The 26,893-nt window shown below is 48.3% G+C and overlaps 1 protein-coding gene across 1 annotated transcript in view; it reads right to left on the bottom strand.

Annotated features, from left to right (window-relative positions):
• AKAP1 (A-kinase anchoring protein 1) overlaps positions 1-26,333 on the bottom strand; it is a 51,687-nt gene extending 25,354 nt beyond the window's left edge. Inside the window, exons 1-2 of the mRNA XM_075013597.1 lie at positions 26,206-26,333; positions 418-2,068 (exon numbers count right to left, since the gene is read on the bottom strand). Coding sequence (XP_074869698.1) covers positions 418-2,044 — 1,627 coding nt within the window. The 5' untranslated portion in view covers positions 2,045-2,068; positions 26,206-26,333. The remainder of the gene's footprint in view (positions 1-417; positions 2,069-26,205) is intronic.
• Between the last annotated feature and the right edge of the window lie 560 nt (positions 26,334-26,893).

Below are 26,893 nucleotides of genomic sequence, written 5' to 3' on the forward strand. Positions count from 1 at the left end.
CCCTTGTCCAGCAGCATGACTGTACCTAGCCGGATGACCACTTAATGGGTGGGGACAAGTTTCCCACAGTCTCACAACATTTGTTTCCAACCAGCAGTCCTGGCTCTCAGTGTTCTGCACTGTTACTTAGCTGTAATCTACCCCTAAATGTCTTCTAAAAGCCCAGTCAGCAGTGGAAGTGCTGGTAATGCTGCTAGACAAGATGGATCGCCTGTGGTCCAGCAAATTCTCTTGCCCAACACCAGTCAGGTCAGGAGGGTGCCAAATAAGAGGTTCGACCTGTATCAATGAACATGCCCACTGACGTGTGATGAGAGCTGGGGTGACATCTTCCAAGCAGGACCTTTCAGTGCTCTACGAGTGTACCCTCCCCCCATCTGTTGTGTGTTAGGTTCTTGAGGCGATCTGAACCCTTACCTCCTGAGTGATCTGCGTCTGTCTCTGCCGTCCAGTGCTTCTCGTGTCTCAGGTCCGCACTGTCCCCTTGCAGCACCCCATTGCTATACGGCACTTTGTCTTCCCCTAATATAGGGGTCTGTGCCACGTTCTGCTTGGCAGAAGCGTCCTGGATTTCAGACATGCTCAGCAAGTCTGAAGGCTGGCCTGACAGAGAGAGGGCTGTGCTTTGCAGGGGATCCTCCACACCTGCCCCATCTTCAGATGTGCACGCGCTGCAGCCAGAATCCTCTGTTCCTGCGTGTGATTCATCTAAGGACTCTCCACGGTTTGTAACCAAAGTCCGGTTATCTCCCTGGGCGTCACTGTGCGCGGATGCCTTTGGTCGACGGTCCGTCGGGTCTCCCTGTGCAGGGTTAGCTAAGCGCCCATATTTCAAACAGCTGGAATAAGACGTGTAACGACTGAGTTTCTCTTCCACCAGGGGAGCGGGTGTCGTAACATTCTCTGTGGTAACCATTTCGTTCCCTCTGCCAGTTTCATCGTCGGATGAAACGCTCTCTCGCTCCAGCGCTCTGTCAACCCGACTGACCGTGACTTGACAGAGCCTGTTGGACACGTCGCTTACTGAATTAGACAGTACTTCCTCCGTAGCTGCTAAGATGACTTTGGAAATAATCTGTATCGCTACTTGCTCAATTTTCTGAACTTCCTCTTTGTCCAAACTCATTCCTCCGATTCGATCTCTTTCCAAACTATCTCCCTTCAACTGCGCGTCCCTGTAGCACTTCTCTTCTCTTCCCTGACATTTAGGCACAGTATGGTTGGTCAACTGAGACATCTCTTCTTCCCCTGACAGATCAGAGCAGGCAGACTCTACACCGTTATTCACCATCTTCTCAATCATCAACTCGCCCTGCCCTAGGACAGGGCTTTCCACTTTCTTACTATCCTCTTCATCTAGAACGGCAGGCTGGGGCACAGCAGAGTCCTCTGGTTCAGAGCCAAGGGCTGGCAGGCAGCCAGCATCCTTAGATGAATTCTCCAAAGAGTCGTGCGTCACTTCTGAGTCACTTTCCCGCGTCTTTCCCAAAGACTCCCGGACCGACTCTACCACTGAACACAACCATGGCTGCTGGTCTGGGATTCCACTGAAAGTTGACTCTGGTTTGGAGACAACCACAGTGTCGTCACAGCATCTTGCACTCTTCGGGGCTGGTGGGGGAGATACTTGTGCAAGGGACCCGGTTTCCTCCTGAAGCGCTGCTGCTTCCAGTTTGTCACTGTCGTCCTCAAACGTGCCCGATTCAACGGTCGTTACTGCTGTGGTGCGGCCATCCCTGGAGGAGTTTAATTTCTGTTGAGCGTCACATGCCAGAGAGGATGGTGTTAACAACCCTACAGACAGCTGGGAAGTTAAGGTTTTGTTCTCTGGACAGTCCTCTTGTGAAGGCACAGGTAGATCTTTAGCAGCACTTACTTCTTCTCTGGACAGAGGTTCAGTCCTCTGGTCCTCCACGCCAGCCAATGCTTGCCTGTCGTGATTGCTGACACGCTCCTTTTTCCGAGAAAAAAACCACCACCAACCGATCAGTGCCAGCACTCCGGGAAAGGCGAATGGAAAGAAAGTGCGGAAGCGTAAAGCCATTGTAAGGAGCCTCAGCAATTATACCTAGAGAGGGGAAAAGAGAGAAAGGTGCAACTAGCATTAAAAATAAACAATATAATTCCTAAGAAAGAGAGAAGATCTACAGGGAAATTGCATGGGGAGGAGAGATGGGGGCGGGGCGTATCAAAGTTTTATACCTTCCTCAATTGTAAGTTGCCAAATCTAGCTAGTTGCCCTGACTGCTTTAAGTACAATGAAACCTCTCTCTCTTCCCAAATCACTAGCTACTTCCATCAAAAGTAAAGCACTTCTGTCAGCTACATCAGTGTGGTCTAGAGCAGGGGGTCCCAACCTTTTAGTAACATGACACACAAGACAAAATTCCACAGCACACCTACTTCCCCCCCCCCGCCCCAGTTTAAATCGATTGCACATTAACATCAGGTGTACTTACATTTACTATAGCTATAGTCTTACTAGAGAGGTTTGCCACACAGTTGTGCAGCCAAGCTTAAACAAAGATCAAATGCATTCATGTTTCAGATCCAGCACAGCCTACATGGGCTTAGACAGCAGGAACAGACACATTTTTGAAGTTTGCTCAGTGCCTTGTTAAGGACAGTGAGCAAACGAGTAACCACTGAAAGCAGGTGCCTCTCCCTGCTGGCCCTTTGGAGCTAGCACATGGCATAGAAATCAACAGGCTCCCTGCCTCCCTCCGCTTTAGAAGCTGCTGTGAAAAAAGCACTGAGTGTGGAAATGTTGAAGCCACCATCTCTGAGCAAGTTCACAACCAACACACCTATCCATCAATGGGAAAGCTGAAATATTAATTCCAGGAAACACGGGTACATAAGGAGTGGGGTTGGGCTGCCCACTAGTTAGTTTGGGTAGGGAAGCAGCATTTCAGCTGCCTCCCAGTGCGAATAGGGTCCTGCAGGGTCAGCATTTCCCCTCATGGTGGCTCTGCAAAGAGCCACCAGGCTAAGGGGGAGGGAGTGAAGAACTGAGAACCCCACACCAGCTGGGACTCGGGCAGCCTTGCTGCTTGAGCCACAGCTGGTGCAGGGTCATTCATTTCCTCCCCCCACAGTGACTCTGCAAAGTGTCACAGCAAGGGGGAATAACGACCTTTTACAGCACCCTTGGACAGTTCTCCTTGCACACTGGTTGAAGACTCCTGGTCTAGTGCATAGGGCCCTGGACTCAGTCTGGAGATCTGGACTCTGTTTTAGCATCTGCCACTGGCTGACTTAGTCACCATGGGCAAGTTACTCCACCTCTTTGTGCTTCTGCCTGCCTTCATGGCTTGTCTATTTAAGCCACAGGCTCCTGAGGGCAGGGTCTGTCTTGCTATGAGCATCTGCTGCAACTAAGGCTGTAATCTCACACTGCACCTCCCAGAACCGCTGTAAGACAAACCAAAATTAGGAGGTAGGGCGTTGTGAGAGGGTGCCAGCTATTTAATACCAAAAGCCAGCATGTACTAGATCCGTGGTATCCAACAGGCTGGCCACAGGTGGCTATTTGTCTGGTTGAGTGTGGCTAGTTGACTTGAATAACATTTCCAGAAAAATGCACTTAGTTGACTATCACAGCCACTGCTTCCAAACTCTGTCCTTGCCTCTTGTCTAGTACTTTGTCCCACTCTGCCTTCTCTGGTCTCCATTTCCCATTCCCACCAAGCACACCTCAGGTCTGCCGTCTGCTGAGAAGCTGCTGTCAAAAAAAAACCACAGAGTGCAGAAGTGTTGAAGCTCTAGGGTCTGTGTAGGTTCACAGTGAACATGCCTATCCATCAATACACCGCTGAAATATTAATTCCAGGAAACAGGGGCATACAAGTGACTATTCTCATTTGTACTGTCGAAACACATGGCTGCTTAGACACACAAACTTGAGTTCTGCACTTCAGCAAGAACAAAAGAGAGTGGCACTGACCCAAGTTGTTTCCCTGTACATTTTAAAGGTACAGAAAGAGTGGCTGTGCTTCACCAACCCCAAGTGGGACCCGAACCCGACGACACGGCTCGGTATTCCTCGGCAAAGCTCAGCGTTCTGAACTGAAAGCCAGGTCCAAAACACACAACACAGCCATTAAGAAGGGGCAACCCAGCCCCTCAACTGAGAGGTTAGTACCATTGCTTAGGACATGGTTATATTCACTGGAGGTGGAAGTACCACACTCACATACCCATTAGCTACACCCAGTTCCCCCACCTGCCTGAGGATGTGGGACATCAACCCCTGTCATTCTGCACATCTGGCATTGCCAAAAAGGTACAAGTCCTCCCCCTTCTTGGGCTAACCAGCTGATTTTCAGGTTGAGCAAGACCGACACTCCTCCTTCCCTGCCCTTCTGTGTATCACTGGATCTTTGCCTGAAGGATACAGATATAAAATGAAAGTACTGACACAAGTCAATCAGTTCAGTTTTAATTATGGCAAGGGGTGGGGTTTATTTTAGAAAAAGCCACCCACAAGAGAAGTAGGACCTATCACAGGAGTCAAGTGTGACTTTGGGCAGACAGTGGTGTCATCAAAATGGACCAGGGCAAGTTACACTGCCTTGTAGCAGAAGGTCAGACATTAGTAGTCATGGGCATGGTTCCCTGCAAGCTGAGCACTTGGGTGGCCACTCAGGAGAGAGTCGGGTGCTGCCCAGCTGATTAGCTGAGAGCCCAGTCGCCAGAATCCGTTCATGGGTTTCTGCTAGTGGTGCACACCCATGTGCCTTGGTGCACATAAAAAAGTTACTTTGCCCATGGATGGAAAAAGTTACAGGCAACACTGGCTGCATGGGACTGGCTCCAAACAAGCAAGAGTCATACGGGCTCAGAAACCCAACCTTTGTGTCTGAATGGCTTAGACAGAAGAAATTAAGATTCGTGGATACAGGCACTAGGATTCCAGCCCACAGATAACCCCTGAGAGACTACAGAAAGCCTGGGGTAGCAAGGGGAATACTGGTTTGACCGATTCTAGAACCCAGTTTCCAGAGTGACTCTGAAAAGCAGCGATTGCTACATGGGCAGCCTACTGGAAGCTAAGCATTTCAGGACTACTATGACCCTTGAAGGAGGTAGAGTCACACAGATCTTAACACTAACTTCTTTAAAATATTCAATAAACAAGCCTTTCTAACCACTGGATTTCCAAACGTGGAACGAAGGCCACCAACCCAGTCCACGCTCTCAACCGAGAAGCTATGCTCTGTCGAGGAGGTTAAGAACTTGGTCCTACCAGTAGATCAGCCTGGCCAACAGGAACCTCCAGACGTACAGTGGAAAAGGGATATAGTAGGGGGTGGGGAACCTTTCCAGGGTGGGGGGCTAATGACCCACAGAAAAATCAACTGGCGGCCCACACAAGTGAGAAGCAAAAAAAAATCTCATTGGTGTGCACAGTTCTCCACTGGGGGGGGCGGGGGAGAACACGGTCCCTTCATTGCCCTTGCACGCCAACTCCAGAACTTGGGGGACCAGGGCTAGAAGATTTTGTGGGCCAAAAGTGAGGGGTTCAGTGTGGGAAGGGGCTGCCAGGAAGCAGGCTGGGTCTGGGCAGGAGCGGGATGAAGGATGTAGGTGATGGGAAGGTACTTATCTGGCACAGCTCCCTTGGAATACATGTGGCTGTGTCCCCTGTTGCTCCAAGGGACTGCTGCCCCACTGCTCTGATTGGCTGCTATTTTGTCCAATCAGAGCAGCAGGAGAAAAGCCTCCAGCTGGGGGGCACAGGGAGCAGCACCATGCAGAGCTACTTTCTCCCCTCACCAGGTATAGCCTCGGTTTGCCTGACTGCAGCTGTTCAGCCGTAGGCCCCCACGCTTGGGCTGATGCTGGGGGGGGGGGACACCCCCAAGCCCCAGGTTTAGAATCAGGCAACCTGCAGGCTAGATCCAGCCCACCAGCTGTAGGTTCCCCCTCCCTGGGTTAAACCCATAGCTCAGAAACAAGAGTTCCACGAGGGGTACAGACTCCCAGGCTTTAGAACTCAAACCCACCTCCAGCGCAGTTTCGGGTTTTCTAAGGACAGGTTCTTTCCTCAAGTGGGTATCACACACATTTGTCTGGAGCACTGGGTCCTGAGCACTACCAAAGACAAGACTGCTAAGAGGAACAGTCTCCAAGCTGGGTCAGACCAACGTCTTTTCTGCAGGAAATTAACATATACTTCATCTCAGACTGCTAGGTCACCGACAAACAAAAGGCAAATTATCTAGCTAGAAAAGGAAAAAACCCTTATATCACAGAGCAGCGTCTCTCAGCCAGGGGTATATGTATCCTTTGGGGATACATTGAGGTCTTCCAGGGGTACATCAACTCAGCTAGATATTGGCCTAGTTTTACAACAGGCTGCATAAAAATGCTAGTAAAGTCAGTACAATCTGAAAGTTCTTTCACACTTGCTTCTACTGTGCCACATGCCTTAGGCTGAAATATAAGTACAATATTTCTATTCCAATTCATTTAGTTGATAATGAGACTGTAGGGAGTCTAAGTTTTCAGTAGTGATCTGTGACAGTTTCGCATGTTTTTGTAAGTAAGTAGGTTTTAAGTGAGGTGTAACTTGGTGGTAGGCAAAACAAATCTGACTCCTGAAATGAGTATAGTAATCTGGAAAGGTGGAATGGCCTTTGTTCCAAGACCTCAGTTTACCCTAAGATCATGTATCTCAACCGGTGGTACACGTACACTGAAGGGTAGGTGAGAGAAGTCTGGGGGTACTTTTTTTCAAAAAAGTAAGAGGTAATTCATAAAAGGATTGAGAAACCCTGTCCTAGAACAGCTTCTAGTTCTGCCACCCACACTTCCAACACCACCACCTCAGGCTCTCAACGGGCTGTCGCACAATAACTTTAGAAATAGAGGTTCAGCAGGAAGCTACATCTCACTGATGGGGCCTCTGCTTGCTACAGCAAGAGCCAACATCAAAAATGCCCAAATAAGATGCCTTAAGGTGATTTTCAAGCAGGGGTACATGCACCCCTGGGGATACGCAGAGCTCTTCCAGAGCATACGTTAACTGTGTTTCTCGACCTTTTTTACGAATAATGGACTTATTTTATGTTCCATCTTTATTTTTATATATCCTCTTTGCACAATTTTAAGTCTAATACCAAGTTTATTGCCCACAGGCAATTTCTTTCAACCAACCCATTGTGACTAAGTTCATTAAATAAATGCGTTGCAATGGTAGGCAAAAAATGTGCACCTGAAACTGTAGGTTGTGTGTGTGTGGGTACATGCGCGGGTGTTTGTTTTTAAAGGGGTACTTTACAAATAAAGATCAACAAACACTGCCCTAGGGCTCCCATGAGACTGGCCTGCTTGCTGATGAGCCAGAGCTCAGCTACCACAGCACAAGGTGTAACTAAAAACAAAAACAAAAGGAGATTTCCTGTGTGTCACTAGGATACGCTCCTTCACACATCTGGTTACAGCCTGGTTTAGGAATAAATTAGCAGGAAATAAGTCTCCCTGCCCCTGAAGAACTGATGCTTTGGAGGTTAAAATTTGAAGGCAGGGAACTGGGGGAAGCAAAGGGCAGTTTCAGCAGCTTGTCTCAACAAGGAGCAAGGCAGGGTCTACCCTAGGAGATCAAATCATCTATTTTAGCAACACAAACCCAGCGGTGACAACTGCATAGCTGGGGTCGACGTATCTAAAATCAGTTATTGCTGCCGTCCACACAGTGGGAGATGGACAGGAGAAGCTCTCCTGTTGACTTCCCTTATTCCTCACAACTGTCAGAAATACCGAGGTCAATGGTGGCACTATGACAATTCGATTTAGCATCCCCCCCACTAGGCACGCTAAAAATCACACTCCAAAAGATTGACCGCCAGCAGGTCCATCTTCCTCTGTGTACGTGGATCTACCCTGAGATTAGGCTGAGGACATGACTGATCTTTTCTTCTTTCAAATGTACCTGCTATATATAGTTACATTAGTGTCATGAGACTGATTTAAAGAGACAAAAACCAAGGCCCCAGCGTCCCTAGTTCACCCCCGAGCCTCAGAACAGGCATAAGCCACATACACCTCCTGGAAGCACAGAATTCTTCCCATGACGAAGTGATTCCTGACTTTTGTCCAAGTTAGTCTTTTTATCATTAACGAAGAGGCATGGAAAGAGAAGCACATTTAGGTAGGGATTTCTCCAGCAAGGAACACCATCAAGATGTCCAGTCTGCAAGCCCACTGGTTGAGTTTTGGCAATAAGACACAGTCTGTCCACTGGTTTAAAGCAGAAGCAAGAGCTGCTGCTAGCTGGTACTGGTTAAACCTCTCTAATCTGGCAATATCCATAATCCAGAATGATTTTAGTGAGCTGGATGACCACTTAGCATGGGTGCAGCCAAATTTCCCATGAAGTTTATTTCCAGCAACTAATTCTGGCTCTCTGTGTTCTGTGCTGTTATTTAGCTATTTACCCCCCATCTTTTAAGAGACAAGTAAGCAAAGGAAGTGTTGGTAATGCTGCTGGACAATACTGACCTCCTGTGGTCCAGCAAGTTCTCTTGTCCAGCACCAGTCAGGTCCGGAATGTGCCAGATTAGGGAGGTTCAACTTGTAGCGGTTTGGTGGCCCCAAAGTGCCACAAATTGACAGCCTCAGCCTACTTTAAGATGTAGCCTGTTTTGGTTTAGTATCCATCAACTGTGTGATGTTATAATGATCCAGGCTTATATACAGTAAACGCTTTCATACTCAGCAGCCCCCGGACTGGGAGGTTACTGGGTATTCAAATATTATGGATAAGAGAGGTATACCTAGCAGTGCATAATGCTAAAGAAAAACAAGATTAGATATTAAACAAAAATGTATGCAGAGTACTTTATTAACAGCAATACTACTGTACACTGTAAACTTATACTGTATTTACTGTGTTCATTTGTATTTACTTTCATGATACTGTACTTACGAAAAGCATAACACAATTTTATGTATGGTTAAAATGCTGATCATTTGAGAGTTCCGGATGAAAGAATGCCAGATATGAAAGAGTTTACTGGATATTCATTGTATGTTAATCAGTCGATTTGTAGGATTGTTAAAGTATAAAATGGATTTAGAGGAACTATGTATAGACACGAGTAAGGAAAACTGAAAAACTGCGGGCTGAGGCCTGCAGGACTTTAGCGTAGCTATTTTAGGCCATGAAACAAGAATGACTGTTTAAGTTAATGACTGAGAAATAACCCAAAAATTATGGGAAAGGGGGACCAACTAGTGGTATTTCAAAAGGGTAGCTGGGTAGATGAAATTTCAATTATATAATGCTGTAATAACAAAACACTGTCTTTAGCACATGCCTTAAACCAGTGGTGGGGAACCTTTTGCACATCGGGGCCACACAGAGTTCCCTGTAAGCTGTACACCTGCTCAAGAGATTCATATGCTGCCCAGTCAGATTAGTTTGTTGGTGGTACACATTTAAACATGCCTTGGTGCACATAAATTTATTCTGCACATGGATGACAACTGTTAGCGGGAACAATGCCACTGACCACCAGTTGTGGGCCACGCACACTTGAGCCTCACAGAAGTGGCCCCCAACTGAGAAGCAGAAGAGACAGCTCACCTCACTCCCCTCTACTGTCACCCCAGTCTGACTGATGGGGCGCGGCGGAAGATGGGGGTGTGGGGTCTGCAAGGCAGAGCTTCCCTTCACTGTTCCCAGAGCTTCCAGGCAGGGCCCACAGCACAAATTCAGCCTGTGGCTTGCCTTGATCTGTCCCACAAGGTTTAGGTCACCTCTCCTCCCCTGTAATGGGGTAAACTGTAGGGCCACTTGTCATTACCTATAGTCCCCAGCTCAAACCCATCCAGCACATCAACAACCTACAACCTATACTCGAACATGACACTACACTCTTAGAGGCTCTGGGCAAGAGGCCTGTTCTTGCCTGCAGACAACCAGCTAACCTCAGGAAAATTCTCACTAGCAGCCACAGGCCACACCACAGTAATACTAATTGGGGAACCTTTCCTTGCAACAAACCCTGTTGCCAACTTTGTCCACCTATTTAGATACCATCACTGGACCTAACCATGCTAATTACAAGATCAGAGGCTCATACTCCTGTGCCTCAACCAATGTTATATATGCCAACATGGGCCAGCAATGCCGCCTACCATGTATATGTTGCAGACTGGACAATCACTTGTCCGAAGAATGGACAAAAAGCAGACATCAGGAACCCAAATACACAGAAACCTGTCAGTGAGCATTTCAGTGGAGTGGGACATATTGCTAAAGACCTGAGAATGAGTCTTCAAACAGAGGCAATTCTACTGTTTGGGTGCAGTTTTGCTGGAAGTGCAGCTGTTTGGAGTCCTCTGATTTTCTGGAAAGTTGAACCTCCACTTTCTCCTTTGCTTCACTTTCTGATTCAAGGCCTCACTGACCTCAGGCCAAAGACACTTATGCTCCAAAGAGGAACTCCTGCCACATGCTTGGACTGTCCAGGCGTTGCTCTGCCAGCACTGTGCAAGCTATAAAAAGGCAGGGAGGACATGCCTTTCCTTAACAGACAAAAACCTACAGCCTTGCAGCTGGCACATGGAAGCTGGCTATGCCATTGTCCGTTACAACAATACAGCCTAGCTGCAGAGCCTTGCGATGGCGTGTTCGTTTTACATCTTGCTCCGAGCAAGCCAGGGTGTCCATGGCTGTGCTTATGCATTACGAACTTTTACCTAGAAGCCTCTATCAACAAATGACAAATAAACACTGGGTTTACAGGGACTAAATTTCACAGCTGGCTGCAAAGGAATTTGGTGCCGCTTAAGAACTGGTGAGATATTTCATTTTTAGAATCACGTGCTTTCTTGAACTAAGGAAGAGGAAAATGCCAAGGCAGTCCCTACTGGCCCTGCTCAGTCTCATGTTGAACTAGAAAAGAGGTTTGGTGTTTATGTAAGCACCAGGACCAGATTTTTTTCCCCCCATGCTAGTGATTCGAGAGTTAAGATGCTTGAAAGGGGCCTCATTTTTTTTTTTTTTTTTTTTTTTTTTTAAAAACACAGAGCAGGGCTAAGGTGATAAACACATTAAAGTTATCATGTGCTCACATACTGTTGGGTGCTAACCAGGTTCTCTTGAAATAGCAAAAGAAGGCAGCCAAAAAAAAAAAAAAAAAAATCACTCATCGCTTTTGGAACTCCTGGACTAAATTGCTTTAACCACTTTCCCTCTCATGAAGTTACATTGAGAACTTCTTTATCCGGGCTCAACATTGGAGAGTGGTTAGGATTTCACTTGGATTTGCCTACTGTACAACCTTTCTTTGCCTCCGCAGTTGAGATGTTATTATTATCAGCTCTAAGTGCCTTTTTCCCCCCCTGAAAAACTTCCAAACCACTCGAACCATAAATGACAATTAAACAGCCCAGTAACATCTCCGCAACATCAAGCCGCTGCGGTGAGTGCTTCCATCAACGACCTCAGATTCTTTTGGAGAACAAGCTGCATGTACTGTACCTGCTTGATTTCAGCTACAAACTTGAGAGGAAATAAAAAATGCCCCAGCTTCCAGCACTGCTTAATTAGCAGGAACTACTCTGCTGAAGACGACGTTCCTACTAAATCTTTTCAAGCTGTAGATTCATGTTCTGCTGGCTTCAAGAATTTAAAAAAAACCACACACACAATAAAATTAAGTTTGAGGTTTTATTTTTTCCATGCACCTTTTACGTGGAAAGGATAAAACCTCCATACTCTTAAGAAAAGCTAAGCCTCTGCTGTACAGCAGTTGTGCACTGTCGCCCGTCTCTGAAGTTCATTCGCTGCATGCTTAAATTGTGCTTTATAATTAATGCAGAACCACCACACAAACTGTCTCCTGGGTGTACCACAAACTTAAATTACAGCCCTATTACATAGACTTGCATAAGTACGTCCCCAGTGAGCCTTCCTGATTAAACGGACTGCCCCATCAGCCCATTTCCCCTGATGTGACACTAACCGCCTAAGTGCTTAAATGAGCGCCTGGCCATTCTGCACTATTTTGCGACAGTAGCAACAGCTGCAGGGAAACATGCTGGGCTCACGGCAGCTAAAATATAAGCATTGTGGAATGGTCCATTAATGTTTTCATCATTTCAGTGACACAGGAACTTAGCTCTTTGATAATTTTTCCATTCATGGTCGGGACTATTGCTTCAGCAATGTTCCGTGGGAATCTGTGCAGTTTAGTTAGGTCTTTAGTTTCAGTGAGAGTCACTGACTGGCACAGGGTTCAAATCACAGTAACGAGGGTCCCAAGTTCTCCTAGTCTAGAGGATGGTAGAAAAGGCACCGGCTTGACGCAAAAGTGAAACAAGCACTTAAACACAGAGCTGGCCAGGTGACAGTGACACCAACAAATGCACCTTAAATAGACAGCAAAGGAAGCACGTGGTGTCCTGAATTTAGTTTGCCCTGCAGTGATACGCAAGCAATCCACTTTTAACCCCCTCGGTGGAGGAGTGGCTTTGCTGGGGTTAGGACTATAGGGGTTGGGCACAGTACGTGCTAACAAACACTGTCCTACCTTAAAGTAGAAGACCACAAACTCATTCCACTTGCTTGCATTGGGGTCTCAGACGTGATCCATGATTTAGGCTGGCCTGCTCCCAAGCCAGAACAACCAACCCTCGGTACACACATCCTTATATGGCTTGAAAAGTTTACAGGACCCAGTTTATAGGCAGGCCAGAGAATTCAGATAAGTTTGAGAAAGAAACCCAGAAAAAAGTTGACCCCAAGTGATCTTCAAAGCTCCCCTTAAGCAGCCACCACCAACTTTACAAAGGGTTTGTTTTTAAAACGTGTCCCGCAGGAGGCTGAAGAACTGCAGACTTTTTGGAATAAGACTCGGGAGAACTGCTACCGTGTTCATTCTCTGCCTCACGCGTATGCACTCACAGCTCTCTCTGTCACAACATTTATGGGAGTTAGCACGGGCGGGGAGGGTGTCAGCTACAGAGTAGGAGACGGAATGCCGATCTCCCGAGGGAATCCCATGTTTCATTCCCAAGGAGACGCTGTCTCCCTCTAAACCGCATGATTACATTATTGCTTACTTCCGCAGCGTTGGAGGAGAAGGAGTGCTGGGCAGGCCTGGCACAGTCACACTTCACTGGCTCATGCGGGCTCTTGAAATTTTCCACACTAAAAATAGCTGGTAGGAACAGCAGAGCATGTGCTGTGTGGCATATAGGGCCGATGACAAAATCTGACTGAGGGGCCTTCCGTCCCTCCAACAGTTGCTCAGAGTAAATGAAGCCAAGAATAACTAGTAGAAAGAAGTCATCAGAAAAGCTACAGCCCAGCCCTTCCTCAGTACTGGACCATCACAGCTCCCCAGGAAGATCAAAGCAAGAGATGGAACTAGGCATTTATACCAACCCTTCCTCCAGTTCCCCAAGGTAGCTGCATGGCTGGAAGGACCCACCCACATATTTCATTTCTTACAGGAAGTACTGCCTAACCCAGGCACCTGCAACCTGTGGCTCTTTAAGGACTTCTCTGTGGCTCCCAACACTATAATTGCAAAGTAAAAAACCCCTCCTGATTGTTTTCAATAAACAGTGCATGTCAAAGCCCAACAATGAGCCCCATTTGTATCTAAACAGCAAAGGGTATGTAATCTCCCGCACTGGATCACCCCTCCTTTAACGTGCACAGTGCACTGTGGGATATGATACCGTATCTGTGTATTGATCGTGTTGGTAACAGAGTCTTGATTTTGAAAAGGCAAAGGAAGCTGGTGACATTCCTGCTGTGAAGGGCAACTTGTGTTTTAAGAAAGGAAAACAAAACATGAAGTAAACCTGGCATAATTAAAGTGAGTTTGGGAACAGAAGTCAGGAAGACAGTGGTACAAACACACATGAAAATGTGAGGAAATAGACTATGTAAAAAGTTTGTGAGTGTCTTGAAGTAAACATGTACCGCATTACAAATCATTGTTTGTGCTGTTCTTACAATAGGGGTCACATGGCTTGACGTTCTTCATGAAGTACCTTCTTATATTTACATGCATTGCAGCTTTTCAATTATTGCGTTTTTATCAAATTCACTATTTTGGTTGCTGACCCCAAGCCTAATACTTTTAGAGGCACCTACCCACTAAGGAAGGCTAAATAGCGAAGGGTAAACACTCCTACACAGGCAGGACCGCATGAGAAAATGGCTGGCAGGCAATCAAAGGAAGGGTGAGGTGGTAACGTGGGAATTGGTAGGGTCCCTGGATTCAGGCTGCAATGCCACCTTGAATTAAGCCTTCTCTCCGAACCGCAGATCACAGAATCAGTTGTAGAATGGCCCTCTCCCATTCAAAACTGGTCTCCTTCATCCCACCGGCCCATTGTTTTAGTCCGCAGTACACATACCAAGACGGGCATGCATTGGCATGTGAGGCAAGAGCTCAGCTTCACCCTGCCTTGCTCCAACCAGCCGAGAGCTTGCTCAAAGCCATGCTGACTGCGGGTTAGCCAGAGACAAGCTAGTGCTACCAACCACCACCTATACGACAACGTTCTGGATCTTCACTGATTTATTAGTGAAGCTGTTGTAAGTAGGACTCTTAGTGACTTTACAAAGTACCACTGCAACAAGCAGCCACATTGTCGTAGCGCCCATGGGGCAGGCAAGGCCCTAGAGATCTGCAGAAGTGCTGCTGCTCTGCAGGGGGTGCACACCACTTTGGAGCCTGAGCAGATGAGCTGAAAGCGGTTTCTCTACAGACATCTGAAAGTGATCCCTCCCAGGGAGGCACCAGCCCAGCTGCAGCCAACATCTTTGCCAGCTGCAAACCAAATATTAACCCTTTCAACCGCTTACTTGCTACCACACAGCATGAGCTGCTATTGTGTGGATGTAACCCCCGTCAAGGATTGGAATTCGCCCACTACACAATAACGGCACAGTTCACATACTAATTTACGTCAGCCCTCTCGTGCCACCAGGCTCCCTCCAGCCCTACAGACTGGATTACTTTCCCAATGCTTTCTTGCTAGGTCCCTCTTTTATCCTCTCTCCTCAGGCAGCTCCATTGGCTTTTACAGTTCCTTCACTTTACTCTGCTGGTGACTCACTGAATTCTGGCAGTCACAGGAGAGGGCAATATAGATAACTTCTCAGTGTATGAGCCAGAGCTAGTGTGGCAGTTAGGCTAACAAACTCCTTTTACAGATATGAATCAAAGACACAGTTTGAACCTCTCTCATCCAGCAACACCTGTGGGCCAGCATGACTAGTTTGCCAGACCATGACTTACGGCCAAGTTTCCCACAGCCCCATAAAGTTTGCTTCCAGCCACCAGGACTGGCTCCCCGTGTTCTGTGCTGCTATTTAGGTGTAATTTACCCCAAATGTCTTCTCAGAGCCCAGTCAGCAGTGGAAGTGTTGGTAATGCTGCTAGACAATATTGACCTCCCATGGTCTGGCAAAGTTTCTCAGCCGGCACTGGTCAGGTCCTGAGGATGCCCAACGAGAGAGGCTGAAACTGTACTTTGTTGAAACACCCCCCACACACGTACCACATCCAGCAAATGTGGGCATTCATCTGCCAGTGACTTTGTTTCGAGCTAAGCAGCGTACACTTCATATAAAAGCCCTGTGGCGAGTTAGGCAGAACACTGTTTCCACTTGGCTGAGACCAGGTCTATTATACACTTCACTTGGGTGGTGAAAAAAGCAACACAAAAAAAACACAAACAAAAACATAAAACGCAACACACACTCAGGGACAGTCATACCGACCTCAGCTCTCTGTGCAAGCAGCTCTGTGCCTGTGGGAAAGCTTCTCCCACGAGCACAGCTATTGGGTCTTCTGGAGATGGAATACCTACATCAACCCATCTGCTACAGGTTGCACCTCCCTTGTCCGACACCCTCTGAACCTGATCACTACTGGCTGAGGGAATCTGTCAGATGAAGGGAGGTCTCTCTGGCCCCCACCAGCGCTGCCTTTCCCGACTTGCAGCTCCTTGCCATACTGGCCTCCCCCCGCCTCTAACACACACCCACATCACTTACCTCCAACCTGGCCTGTGCTGGCCCTGATCCAGATTTGACTGGGCTGCTGACCCTGCAGAGGACAGCTGCAGCCCCAGCCAGGCTGCCAGCTGTAGCTCCAGACACTGACTTCAACTCCATCCTGGTTCCTGGCACACACCAGGCTCCTCTCCTAACATCCACATGACCCAGGGCTCTCTGGTCCTGTAACGCCCACGGTCCTGCTGGACTCCGGATGTTGCCAGACCAGAGAACACCAGTTTTGGGAGGCGGAACATGGATCTTAGAGTCACTCCATTAAAGCGCTTCAGCAGCTCAACTGCATCAGAGTAGCTGCACCAATGCAGCGTTTGCAGGGCAGACGAGCACAGAACACAGAGCCACGACTGGTGGCTGGAAACAACCTTTATGGAACCACAGGAAACTTAGTCACACCAATGTTAAGTGGTCGTCCAGCTTACTAAAATCATGCTGGATGCAGATGCTACTGGACAAGGGAGTTCAACCAATAATGGTATAGTTAATCCATCTCCCCAAGAAGCCAGAGTTCCTTGCTGACACGGCATTTTCCACGCAGATTTTTCACACCCCAAGTAACATAGTTATACAGACGGATGGCTTAAGTCCATGTTACAACTGCTTTGCAAGAGATTCAGGGAGTTGTACTGTGCTTGACTTGCTTTTTTTTTTTTTTTTTTTTTTTTTAAAATGTTGTTTTACCAGTATTGCTGGCAACTCTAAGACAGAAACTATTTCTAAAATCTGTCACTCACGTCCTCTCTCCAGGGCAGTTCCACTCAGCCTGGAGACTATTCAGTTCCCAGTACTGATGCATTCGACTTACTCCTGCTCCATCGCCTAAACGCTGCTGCTGACTCTGATGGATACTGGGTTGGACAGGGACTCAACTTAAACGTTTAAGTTTATAAACATGAGAATCATCGAACACTCGAACCAGAAGGAACCTCGAGAGGTCACCAAGTCCACAAGGTCCCCTGCCCTCACAGCAGGACCAAAAAACATATAGATCACCCTTGACGGATGTCTATCTAACCTGCTCTTAAATATCTCCAGTGATGGATATTCCACAACTTCCCTAAGCAATTTACTCCAGTGTTTAACCACCCTGACCGGCTGTTTTTCCTAAGGTCCAACCTAAACCTCCCTTGCTGCAGTTTAAGCCCATTGCTTCTTGCCCTGTCCTCAGAGGCTCAGAACATCAATTCTTCTCCTTCCTCCTTGTGACACTCTTTTACGTACTTATAAACTGCTACCATGTCCCCCTGTCGGTCTTCTCTTTTCTAAACTAGAGCAGCCCAATTCTTTCCATCCTCCCTCATAGCTCATGTTCTCTAGGCCTTTAATTATGCTGGTTGCTCTTCTCTGAGCCTTCTCCAATTTCTCTACCTCTTTCTTGAAACGTGGTGCCCAAACCAGACTGATTTCAACATGGAAGGAAGTCAAACCCCTGTCTATTGAATCAGTTTCCACCAACAGAATGTGGGTCTGGGCAGGAAACAGGCTCACTTTCCCCCACCCCCAATTTAGAAAGACGCACCCTTTCTGCGCAGTGCACTCTGCCTTTACCACACACATAAAGCCTGAAGCCCAGAAGTGACAGAGGAGAATGCATACAGCACAACCAATATCCAGAGAGCAGAGAAGACGCTCCTCAGACACGCACCCAATGTTGAGAAGGACAGCTACAGGACTCAATCACGAGCAGCAACGCTGCTGAAAGAGCAGGATCTGCCTCGAGCAACATCCAGACTTACCAAACAAACGTACTCGATAAAGAGCCCTTTGAAACGATGGCTAAACTGAACCTACTGAGAAGCCGAACCAGGGCATTTTGCTTCTGGAAAGCTGAGCTGCAAGAAAATGCAAAGAGGAGAAAGAAGACACCACCAAGTGCTTGTGAAAACATAAGTGTAAACGTCAGTGTGTGGTACTCCTGCAGGCTGGGAACCCAACACCAGCGCGTATCACAAAGAGACTGAACGATGGAGAGGAGGACAACTTAGAAGCGAGCAGCTTCCCTGCAAGAGGCTGCAAGTGTATTGGTCTCCCAGGCAGGAAAGTTTGCTATGGCAGTGAAAATTTAAGCAGAATGTACATCAGGTCCAAGCAGGGCTGGATTTTTTGTGCCCAATCGCCGTCAAAAATGCGTAAGTAAGTCAGTAGACGTTTTCAGAAGTAACCAGCCATTTGCGCCATCTCTATTTCCACGCTTCCCACATAAAGCAAGTTCCAAGGGCCTCACCGTGAAAACAAGGTGGCTGTGAAGTCTCTTAAAACAGGCACCTAATATTACTGGTCACTTGTGGAATTGTAATTGGCTGGGTTATCGAGAGGCGTCAGACGGATTACAGTTAGGCTGGGGGGTCTGCAACCAAAAGAGCAACAAGAGCCTTTTTTTCAAATTCGATTACAAAACACAATACTTCAAGAGCTGCTATGCATGCGAATACAAGACAGTCCTGGGGCAGGTCACGTGAAGAGCACTCCCACGTCTCCAAGCATTTTACTGCTCAAAGAGCTGCGTGCAGCTTGGCCACGTATACCACCCTGGACTTCTCTTGCATCCCACGGTCAGCAACCTGCCAGGCAAGTGGGGAGCCTGCCTGAGGTGAGCTCTGTGGCCAGGCCTTGCCCAGGGGGCTCTTTTCAGGGGTCACAGTACAGATCCACAGAGGAGTCAGCAGTGGTAGCATTCGGAGCTGCAAATGACTCCTTAAAGAGCTGCACACACCTCCGGAGCTGCAGACTGCCGACCCCTGAGTTAGACCACCAGTTATTAATACTAAGTCTAGAAATTAATGCTTGAAGTCTAATCAATCACATCACTACTACTGGAGATGGTCAAGAGTTCCTCAGGATTCAGTACAAGTCTCTTTAGCCAGGAGTTTGGAGCACAATGATTTAAAATACTTGATAAGTGGTTCACGCCAGAGAAACACACGAGGATGATAGCAGCAGATAAACATTCTTGTAAATAACACACCCCATTTAAGACAAAAGGCCCCTGAAGTCACTTTTCATGGGAATGAAGCATCTTAGGGTAACCTTTTCAAAAGGTGCCTCCAGCGACACTTCTGAATGTTTTATCCTTCCAAATAAACTGGAAAAACAATTTGAAGCCGACAGGGTGAAATTCAATAAGCACCTTAGGAAGGAACAGTCAGATGCTCAGAATACAAAATGGAAAATAACCACCCAGGAAGGAAGGCTGCAAAAAGGGCAGCAGGAGGGGCTGTTATAGTCACTCACAAGCTAAACATGAGTCAATAGTGTAACACTACTGCAAACAGACAAACGTCATTCTGGGATATATTATCAGGGGACTGTAAGCAAGACACAAGTAGCAATTCTTCCACTCTATTCTGTCCCAATGAGGCCTCTACTGGAGTACTGTGTCCAGTTCTGGTCATCGTATTTCAGGAAAAATGTGGACAAACGGCAACAAAAAGGACTAAAGAAAACATGACCCAAGAAAAGCAGTCAAGTAGCACTTCAAAGACTAGCAAAATAGTTTATTAGGTGAGCTTTCGTGGGACAGACCCACTTCTTCAGACCATAGCCAGACCAGAACAGACTCAATATTTAAGACACAGAGAACCAAAAACAGTAAGCAAGGAGGACAAATCAGAAAAAGATAATCAAGGTGAGCAAATCAGAGAGTGGAGGGGTGGGGGGGAAGGTCAAGAATTAGACTGAGCCAAGTATGCAGACGAGCCCCTATAGCGACTCAGAAAGTCCCCATCACGATTTAAACCATGTGCTCAGCTGATTTGCCTCCTTTTGTGTCTTAAATATTGAGACTTATCATGGGTGTTGCCAAGTTTCCTGTGGTCCCATAAAGTTGGTTTCCAGCCCTCAGTCCTGGCTCTCATGCTGTTCGGGGGAGGCAGTGCTCAAGGGTTGTGGGACCCCTGTGGGAAGCAGCTGTTGGGGGCAGGCCCAGAGCTGTGCCCACCCCCACACTCACTTGCAGCAGCAGAGCAAACCCAGCCACACCCCCACTCTGCTCCATCATCTCCCGGGCATGCTGTTCGGGGGAGGTGGTTTGGATGAAGGGTTGGAATGGGGGTGGGAAGAGGTGGACTGTGGGTGTTCTGTGCTGTTATTTCACTGTAATTTATCCCTAAAATGTCTTTTTTCAGAGCCTACTAAACATTGGAAGTGTGGGGAATACCGTTAGACAATACTACCTCCCACAACCTGGCAAATTCTCTCATGTAGGACCAGTGAGGTCCTGAGGGTGCCGAATTAGAGACATCAACCCATATTTTAAAATATGTAGCCAAGAGGAGATGACAGTAGAACAGATGCATCAGTTTCCAGCAATACCTCTGGGAGATCTTCCAGTAAATTTCATTGTTGGCCAGGGAGGGTGATTAGAGCCCTATAGGAGCTAAAAAGAGTGGGTGGTGATTAAGCAAATCTGCTCAGGTTATAACACGTCCAGAGAAGCCTCACCCACCGCACAGGCTCACACACACTGGTTCCAACTACAAGATTCTCCAGAGACAGAGGACTTCTTTTTTCCCTAGGGGACAAACAGCCTAAATTTAACCTGCTCCTAGACATTCTTCTGTTGCAGCAAACAGGGAGAACCTTCTTCAGGCCAACCCAGAGGGGAGGGTTTTGGAAGAACACACACTTGCCAAGACACAAGGCTGGAACTGGAGTGACCTCCGGTAAGCTTTTCAGCCCACCTGCTTCTTTTGTTTTGAAGCTGTTTCCTTTGCCATGATGTCACCTTAAGACTGAATGTGTTTGCTTAGAAAGGGGTGTGTGGTGTCTTAGAACTGCTGGCAATCATGCTGTTCGCGAGTTTGAGAGAGAAAGAAATGTGGGCTTGTTTAAGGCAGTCTATCTGCTGACAATATCACAGTCTTCTAGGCAGTGAACTGAGCAGCCTGAAAAAACCCTAGCCAGAAGAGGGAGAGAGATGCAGGACTCCACCGAGAGGACAGCCTAGGAGCCAGAAGACTAGTTTGTGTTCATGGAGGGATGCAGATGCCCTGTTCTGACCCATACAACCGCTATTCTAGGCATGTCCCAAGCACAAAATACTCATACGCTCTTGATCTGTGCTCACAAAAGCTCATGCTCAAAACTTTTCTGTTAGTCTATAAGGTGCCACAGGACCCTTCGTTGCTGTTACAGATCCAGACTAACATGGCTACCCCTCTGATAATCATACACTCTTGTAAGCAATGAACACGGACCAGTGTAAGGGCCCGGCAGTTACCCCAAGGAAACATACAACCACACAAGATTTATCACCCCATTTACATATACTCCAATTCAGGTATCACACTTCTGAAATTATGAACCCATCGCTTTAGCAAGCTCAGCACATAACCCACTGTGTGGGCTCCCGTCTGGGTTTTGAGCCTTATGACCTACCAAAACATTTTTAATTCTGTACAGCTCACAGCACATGAGAACGGCACTTAAATGCAGGCCAGCTGGTCAAGAATTAAGCCACAGTTAATGAATTTATACATAGGCTTCAGGGTGGCACCAGTCCATTTTTAAGACTAAACTAACACTAATGTCTAAAACCATTTCATGGAAGGCTCTAAAAGCAAACTTGAATTCAACCTACAAGGTAAGTATTGCGCCCATTATACAGACAGCTCAGAAGAAAAGACATTCATTTGCTCAAGGATCACAGTAACCTAGTAACAGAGCCACAAACACAATGAAGGCCTGGCCCACCCTTAAAAGTTAGGTCAACATAGCTACACCACTCAGGTGTGAAAAATTCCTGTACTTCTGTCAACCTAAACCCAGATGATGCAGACACAGCTAAGTCAATGGGAGAATTACACTGCCATTCAGAGAGGGGGCTTACCTACAGTGACAGAAAAACCCCTTCTGCTGCAGACATTTCCTACCACATTACAGGCTCTGGAGCAGGGATAGGAAACCATAGGGGGTGGGCTGCATGAGTGTCCCTCCTTCATCTCCAGGGGCTGTAACAGCCTGTGGGCCCTGGAGTTCAACTGGTGGCCCCCTGGGGTTCCACTGACTGGCTGCCTCCCTCCCTGCATCTCTCGTGCACTGGGGAAGGAGAGCCCTGCACTCACCTGCTCTTCCCCCTCTCCTAGCACTTTGGGAGCACATGAATTGCCTGATTCACACTCAGTCCCCTCTTTTCCCTCTCCCCCCAGAGCTGGAACCTCACAAACAGCTGATTCATGGAGTTCTAGCTCTGGAAGGGAAGGGGGAGGAACAGGGAGACAGTGCCAATCAGGAAATTCACAACTCCTCTGAAAGTGTGGAGGGAAGGCAGAGGAAGTGTGGGGCTGTGGTGCGCTGGCATGCAAAAAGCACATGGGGGAGGGGGACCCATGGGCTGCAGGTTGCCCACCACAGCTCTACATGACTGCGGACGTGTCCTCAGAACTCCCAACCCTAAGTCTAACCAGCAAAAAAACTTCTGCTACTGAGGCAAAGGCATGCTATTCTCCTGCAGTCACTGTGCCATGCTGCACCAGCTCACATGCTCCCTTTCCCATTTCTCTTGGGGCTGTAACTCTGTAGATCATTCACAGACACAAAACAAACAGGAGAAATGTGAGGTCAGCGTCTCTCCCTGCCACCTTCCTCAGGAACAAGTCCTTTCTCCCTCAGACAAAGTTCGCAGCACTCTGGTATCACCAAAGAGGCGCTGGAGTGGCAGCGCGAGTCAATCCCAGTCTTAGAAAAGCTGAAAGTCAAAGCACACACACATACAGATGAAAGCCTGTCTTTTGTTTGTACAGCACCTAGCGTAATGGGGGCCCTGTAGGCATTACCAGAGTAAACAAACTATAATTAGCTGACTAAGAGTCAAGGACAAGTGTATACTTGTCCTTGATTCTTTAACAATATGGCCTGCAGTACAGCAAACGGATCCTTCTCTATTTCATGGTTGTATGGATGGGTTGGCTGGTGAAGGGAAGGAGAATAGAGATTGCCAACTACACATCCTGCAGAGACCTTATCTTCCCTACTGTCTTCCTTCTGCACTTTGCAAAACTGCCGTGAGCGTTTACCATTCAAGGCACAAGTCTACCTGTTCAAAGCTTATGCAGACACTGGAAAAACTCCAGTTTGTATTTTTCACTTGCGAGTTAAAAGAAACAAGGCAAAATGGCTAATAAAATATCAATGGACTGTGCTACAGGTTGAACCTCTCTAATCTGGCACCCTCGAGACCTGACCAGTGTCATGCAAGACAATTTGCCAGCCCGTGGGTGGTCATATTGTCTAGCAGCATTACCAACACCACCCCTGCTGCCTCACTCTTAGAAGTCATTTAGGGCTAAATAAGAGATGAACAGCAGCACAGAACACAGAGCCAGGACAGGTGCCTGGAACAAACTTGATGTGACTACGGGAAACATGGCCACATCCATGATAAGTGGCCATCCAGCTAACTAAAATCATGTTGGATTATGCAATATGTCAGATGAGAGTTCTGGATTAGAGAGGTTCAACCTGTATGATATACACTAGAATTCCTCTCTTGCTCAAGGCATCTTTTAGCTACACATTGGTCTTATACAAAAATCTATCCAGTTTATAAGTATGAGAAGAGTCAACCAATTATAGTTTGATTTCTTTGGCAATGCTTACCAGGCCTCCATTATGCTAGGTGCTGTACAAACAAAAGAGACAGGCTTCCACCAGCACTGGTAAATCCACACCTAACATTTATGCTACCCTTCACTTCCGTTTTTAAGCTGCTGCAACTTGACTCCCAAACCACATGAAATCACATCAAGCAGTGACGCTCAGAGTCCGTGGACCAGTGGTTTTCTGCAAGCCAATACCTAGTATGTCCCCAACAAAACCACTGAGAGCTAGGACCTTAGTGGAGTTAAGCCAGGTAGACAGTCGTAAACAGATGCCAATAGTGGAAAATTTAAAAGCTTCTCTGTAATACAGAAATAGATTTATGTATTGTTAGGGAAATCAGCAGACAAGGCAGCTGACACCTCTGCTAATGCCCATCAATTACCTTCCCATCCATTTTGCAGATCAGAGACTAATGTAGTTTATGCCACCACTTTCAGCTGCCTTACAAGGAACTGTAAAAGCTCTGCAATAGGTTAAAGAAGTCCATACTATGTATTACTCACGTATAGAGGAGTTCTCAAGCAGACCAGAGGGTAAACCCTGACTATGGAATCCAAAGGGAAGTTTATCACCAACTTCAATGGGGTCAGGATTTCACTACTGGTTTCTTTCCGCAGCGATCAGTTTAAAAGAAACTGTTGTTTTGCTTTCCCTGGGAAGTTTCTCCATGTGCTCAGGGCTAGTGCAGCTCTCACTGGATTTGCAAACACTGACTCCTCCCAGGGAAGATCAGCTTCTTTTCCTCAAAGGGTCCAATCTGAAAGCTATTGATCAGCAGCCATTGACAAAGCCACACTAAGCAAGACCTGATGGGGACTGCACACTGATTAGCTCTCCTAATTTAAGTGCCAATAAGCCAGATGGCTGGGTTATTACATGTACCACAACAGCAGCACGTACATGCCTGCCTAGGCACTCACTTTCCCTAAATCAGGCTGCGCAGGGAGACCCAGAAGCGCTCCTTTTCAGGTTGAAACAAGTACAGGGAGCTGATCCACAATCAAAGAAGGCCAAACCAAGTGCATAGACTCAGCAACATGAAGTTGAGCAAAGTTACCACTTAAGAGGAGCAAGGAGTGACTTACACTAGTTGTTTTCAACAAGGAGCAAACTACTGAGGCCTCGGCAAGCTAGGCCTACTGTGGAGCTCAGGCTGCTTCCTGAAGAATGCTACCAGTTCACTCTGGGTATACGTGACCTTTGAAAGAGTAAATCTATATGAGGGAGAATGACCTTGAGGGAAAAAAAAAAGCAGTTCAGGCCATTTCTTTGCAAACCCCAATAGACCAGAAAACATTCTGACTCCCTCTAACTGCTAGAGACAAAGGCTGGGACTTTGCAGAAGTCCCTGTCATTAAGATCTTTTCAAGTAGCCTGGGCAGCTCCTTTCACAGTTGCAGGTGTGCAATGCCACTAGAAGGTCCCTAAAGAGTAAAGCTTACGGGGGTCACTACACACACAACCAGTTACGGAGCTGTTCATATAAGACATCATATCATCCCCCCCCCACAGAGCGAAATAAAGTCAGTTAGCAATAATACAACCAGATGCACCAACAACCCAGCCACCTGGATAGGAAACTTATCCCAGACAATTAATTCACAGCACCAATACACTATGCGGTCATACTACCTCCTACCTCACTTACAAGGGCAAAGCAAGTACCCGCTACACGTACTTCCAAGGAGGAAAAGCCCAGTAACCAACACATGGACCAGAGAGGTTTGGGAGGAACCACTCCCCACTTATAGTACAGGGGTTAGAAAAACAGGTTACAACAGGGAAGGAAAACCATTTAATAACCCCTTGATGACCTCTCAAACTTCCTTCTCAGGTCTACAACGAACACCATGCTGGCCACCCATGACTGATCACACTTCTGCAGAGAAACCAGGGAGGAAAAAGTTTCCCAGCCCAACCAGGGACGCATGAGCAACAAACCAAGAGCCTGGAGCTCCAGGGGCCTGCACTGCTACCAGTGGCGAGGGGACAGCAGAGTCGGAAAGCAGAGTGGGGAGAGGGGTCCCAAGGGAACCGTGGGGAGAGGGCAGCCGGGCAGCGAGGCTGTCTGTCCAGCAGCCACGGAGCAGCAGGGAAAGGGTGACCCCATACGGGGAAAGGACAGGCAGGCACCAAACGAGACAGCAGGAACAGGGTGACCCCGGACAGGAGGGAGCTGTCCGTCCGGCAGCACACAAGGAAGGGGGCAATGGGGTCTTTGTGGCCTCCGTGGGCCAGGAGGGAAAGGGCGACCCAGGCAGGGGGTGGGTGGGCCGGCTAGCAGCAGAGCAGGCAAGGGGAGACCCCAGACCGGAGGAGGGAGCTGCCTGTCCGTCTGTCAGCAGAGCGCGAAAGGGGTGACCCCAAGAGCAGCCCGGCAGCGCTCGGGGCAAGGGGGAGGAAGGGGGCCGCCCTGCCACAGCAGCTCTCGCCCACCCAACACAGCCGCTCAGCCCGTCCGCCGCCCCCAGCGGGGAGCGAGGCGCCCGGCCGGACCCAGCCACGCATCCCCCGGGGAACGCGACCGCCCCGGCCCGGCTCCAGGTACTCACGATGCGTCCGGTGCTCGCCGCCCCCGGTGCAGAGCCCCCGTGCGCTCCGTGCCCTGCCCCCACCCCGGCCGCTCCCCGCCAGCCGCGCGCTCCCCACGTGCTGCCCGACCGGGCCTGTCCGAACGCTGAGACATTCAACCGATACACGAAGGCCCGCACGCCCCGCCCCCTGCGCGAGAGGGCCGCATCTCGCGAGACCTGGCGGCCCGGCCGCCGCCTGCCATTAATCCTGCGCCGACTCACCGCGCGCCCGAGGCGGGTGGGGGAGCGGGTGCGCATGCGCTTTTGGAAGACCTCGGCTCCCAAAGGTACGGCTGCGGGCGGAGCACGTGGAGGGAAGCTCCGCTCCTGGCCCCATCCAGCCCCGATCCTGTTTCTTTACACCCCGCCCACAGCGCCCACCCCTTATCCTATCCCTCTGCATCCCTCCCCGCCAGATCCCGCCCTTCTGCACCCCCAATCACCCCATGTCCCCCATCACCCCCTTGTCCCCACACCCGAAGAATGGTAAAATAAGGACTGTGAACCCACTAGATGGTGGAAACCACTTCAAGCCAGGGGGATGCAGTAGCACCCCGAGTTCCAGCATGGGTGCCCCATGTATGGCCCCATGCAAAGATCTCCCAGCCCCCTCCACACAGGGCCCTGGGCTGAGCTGAGCTGCCTTGAGCAGAGACCCTAGCCCGCG

The sequence above is a fragment of the Carettochelys insculpta genome, chromosome 19 (genome assembly GCF_033958435.1).
Source record: "Carettochelys insculpta isolate YL-2023 chromosome 19, ASM3395843v1, whole genome shotgun sequence".
Lineage (NCBI taxonomy): Eukaryota > Metazoa > Chordata > Testudines > Carettochelyidae > Carettochelys > Carettochelys insculpta.